Source organism: Notothenia rossii (assembly GCF_949606895.1).
Source record: "Notothenia rossii genome assembly, chromosome: 12".
Classification (NCBI taxonomy): Eukaryota; Metazoa; Chordata; class Actinopteri; order Perciformes; family Nototheniidae; genus Notothenia; species Notothenia rossii.
Genome location: NC_136911.1, coordinates 22,476,771 through 22,480,098, shown reverse-complemented (window position 1 = coordinate 22,480,098; position 3,328 = coordinate 22,476,771). Strand labels below are relative to the sequence as shown.

Here is a 3,328-nt window from a genome sequence, read left to right as displayed (position 1 = left end):
TTTCTCAAGAACTCTTTACACAACTTTTTCCATCAACATTAAGCTTCCTTGTGTCCTAAAGATTACACTCTTACCATGACATAGTTGCATCCGGAGCAAACAGACAGAGACTCCTTCGATGTTAGCTAGACCCTCATTTCCAGCAATGCCTTTGAACAAATATAGCACACACTCTTGAGCTAGGAATAGATTTGAACTCTACTTGATTGTTTTGCCTCTTTCCTCTCTGCCTCCTTGATCTCCTGTCACTACTTCACTGAAAACTAGCAGAAAGAAAACATAGAAGTGGAAGAGATGTAATGTCAGGGACCACATGCCAAGTGGGGCTATATTTAGACATTCTCCTTTTTTAAGGTATGAAGGACTAGAAACTAGAAACTAGATCCAAGTCATCAAGTGTTCTCATCTGTGAACGAGTGCCAAACAGCGTCTTCTTCAAATCCGAGCAGATGAAGAGCGGCTGTGAATATGAGATATTTATAATTCTCTCTCTTCTTGTTTGTTTGTCTGTTTTTGCTTTTTGTTTTCTTTGCAGGTCCGCTACAACTCCTACTATTTTACAATCCAGTTTGAAGTCTAATCTTTCCTTTCCTTTCCTTCCTCTGCAGATCTAGATTCGGGGCCCGTGCAGACTTCCAGTTGCACGTCGTTCGGTCACCATGACGATGAAAGGCCTGTCTAACAGCCGCAGCCTCCACCACACGGTGACCTGCGACCCCTCCTACGAATCCATGACGCTCGGACGCTCCGACCGCCGCTCCTTCTTCCTCAATAACCCCGGGGAGTCTCACCCTGCAGACCACCACCACAACAACAACAACAACCCTGGATTCCCCCAACGAAACTCTTTCCACTCCGAATGCGGCGCCTACCCGGATATTTCCAGCTGCACTTTCCCCCGCAGACACTACAGCTCCAACCACGAGCTGAAGGAGGAGTGTGGAGCTCTGGTGCCTTACACTGGGCAAACTGGGAGCATTAAAGGAAACAACAACAACCGGACCCCCGCCAACCTGTTGGAGCAGTTTGATCGCCAGGCTCCGGTGCAGCGTGAAGGATATCACACTTTACAGTATAAACGAACTGCGGTGGAGCATCAGCGCAGCGACAGCCCCGGGCGAATTCGACATCTCGTCCATTCTGTACAGAAGCTTTTCACCAAGTCTCACTCCTTAGAGGGGCCTTCAGGAGGAGGGGGAATAGGAGGAGGAGGAAGCGGAAAGATGAACGGCAGCAAATCCAGCCCTGACGACCCGCCTTCCTCCTCCTCTGGCACGTTGAAACACAGCAAGCGCAGTAAAAGCAAAGATCGATCCAAGTCCGAGCCCAAAATGCGCTCCGCCATCTCCGGATACTGGAGTTCAGACGACACCCTGGAGCACGAGATGTGTCTCTATCATCACCACCATGGAGGAAATGGAGGGGGACGTCCATCGGGGGTCATGACCATGGGGCGCCACCCGGAGAAATCGCAGTCCCAATACTTCATGGAGTCCTACAACACCATCAGCGCTCACTCTCTGAAGACGTCGCGCAGCAACAACGATGTGAAGTGCTCCACGTGTGCTGGAGGAGGGGGAGGGGGAGGTTTGCAACTTGTCGGCCCATTGGAGGGTCAAGTGCAGCTGAAGAAGAGCTCGTGGTCGTCCACTCTGACGGTGAGCAGAGCGAGGGAGGTCTACCAAAAGGCCTCGGTCAACCTAGATAAAGCTCTAGTGAAAGCTGAGCAGGGGCGCACCTGCCACTTCCTACAGGTAGGACGTTATTAAGACACCTATTGCATGCTTCTGGTTCTCTGCCTCCATTTCATTCTCAACAAGTTATTGCTCTCATGTTGACTTTAACCCAAGGGGTGTCCACACTCTTTTCCCCGAGGGCCACATACAGAAACATATACGAAGGGCTGGGCCGCTCACTAGAGGTATATCGCCTCAAAAGTTCAGGTATAAGTTGGTCAAATCAATCCAATGTAGGTAAATTATATTTGATACTTGAACTCAAATCAGCTCTCCATGGGGTTTCATTTATTTAGTTGGCAGCTCATTCCTTAAAACAGAAGCTTCAGATTTCTGATATTAAGAGGACATATGAAGGGTGGTGTTATGTGAGTGTGTTATTGGGCGGGCTTTTCTCTTATCAACTTATATTTGTTAGAACATGTTTTCAACTTCAATGGATTGAATTTATTTGATAATTGGGCTTCTTAACACATGAATATATTTGAACATATGTATTTAAGAAGCACAATATAAGACAAGCGGAAGTTTATTATACTTAAGTCATTATACTTTTTGAATTTGTTGAGCGAGGGCCGATTCAAAATGGTCCGCGGGCCGCATTTGGCCCCCGGGCCGTAGTTTGGACACCCATCGAAAAAACAAAATCATCACATGTCACCTGTTCCTCCGTGTTTGTTACCATGTGCATGGAAAGTGTTCATATGTTAGCGTGTGGATGTCTATTACTCCTTGTACTGCACGGATCATTTTGAGGGGGTTGTGCAGAAAGATCATTTTAAATCCATGTACTATGACAAAGGTCCATCTTTTATTTTTGTACAATACCCAAGCGCAGGAAAGCCGATCAGATAGGATTTTTTCAGGGAATAAATGTCAAATTGTCAAATGGAATAAGATTGAGACAGTGGCCGCTTTTAATAAGCGTTGCACATTTTTCGTCAAGTTGGTGAAGATGTTTCCTCTTGTGTTTTGGCGCATTTGTGTTTTTATATTTGCACCTTTCTGAAGCTGCAGCGTGTTCCGCCTGATGGAAATGTTTTGAGCTGTGTTGGCACCCGTCAGCCACCGTACCTTCATGAAGACCTTACTGGTAGTTTCATTGTTGTGTGTGAGAATGAGAATATATTATCCACCGAGCAGGAGTAGAGGGCTGTTTTGGCTCTTTACTCTCAGAGTATCACACAAAGCATTGAAAGTGGACACACACACACACACACACACACACACACACACACACACACACACACACACACACACATTCACCTGAGGAGAGAAATGGCAGCGATAACAGAAGGGAAAGTGTGTGTGTGCGTGTGTGTGTGTGTGTGTGTGTGTGTGTGTGTGTGTGTGTGTGTGTGTGTGTGTGTGTGTGTGTGTGTGTGTGTGTGTGTGTGTGTGTGTGTGTGTGTGTGTGTGTGTGTGTGTGTGTGTGTGTGTGTGTGTGTGTGTGTGTGTGTGTGTGTGTGTGTGTGTGTGTGTGTGTGTGTGTGTGTGTGTGTGTGTGTGGGCAACAGAGAGGGGTATCAATGGGGAAAGTAAAAGGCAGAAAGTGAGAGAATAAATGAAGTTGTGTGTGGCCTTGCATTTTA

At 46.8% G+C, this 3,328-nt stretch overlaps 1 protein-coding gene across 3 annotated transcripts in view; it reads left to right on the top strand.

Moving 5' to 3' along the window:
* Nucleotides 1–612: 612 nt before the first annotated feature.
* The window catches only part of dlgap1b (discs, large homolog-associated protein 1b), a 56,681-nt gene continuing 53,965 nt past the window's right edge, over nucleotides 613–3,328 (top strand). For all 3 annotated transcript variants that reach the window (XM_079661445.1, XM_079661444.1, XM_079661446.1), the window contains exon 1: nucleotides 613–1,754. In XM_079661445.1, the coding sequence (XP_079517571.1) occupies nucleotides 660–1,754 (1,095 nt within the window). In that variant the 5' untranslated portion in view covers nucleotides 613–659. The remainder of the gene's footprint in view (nucleotides 1,755–3,328) is intronic.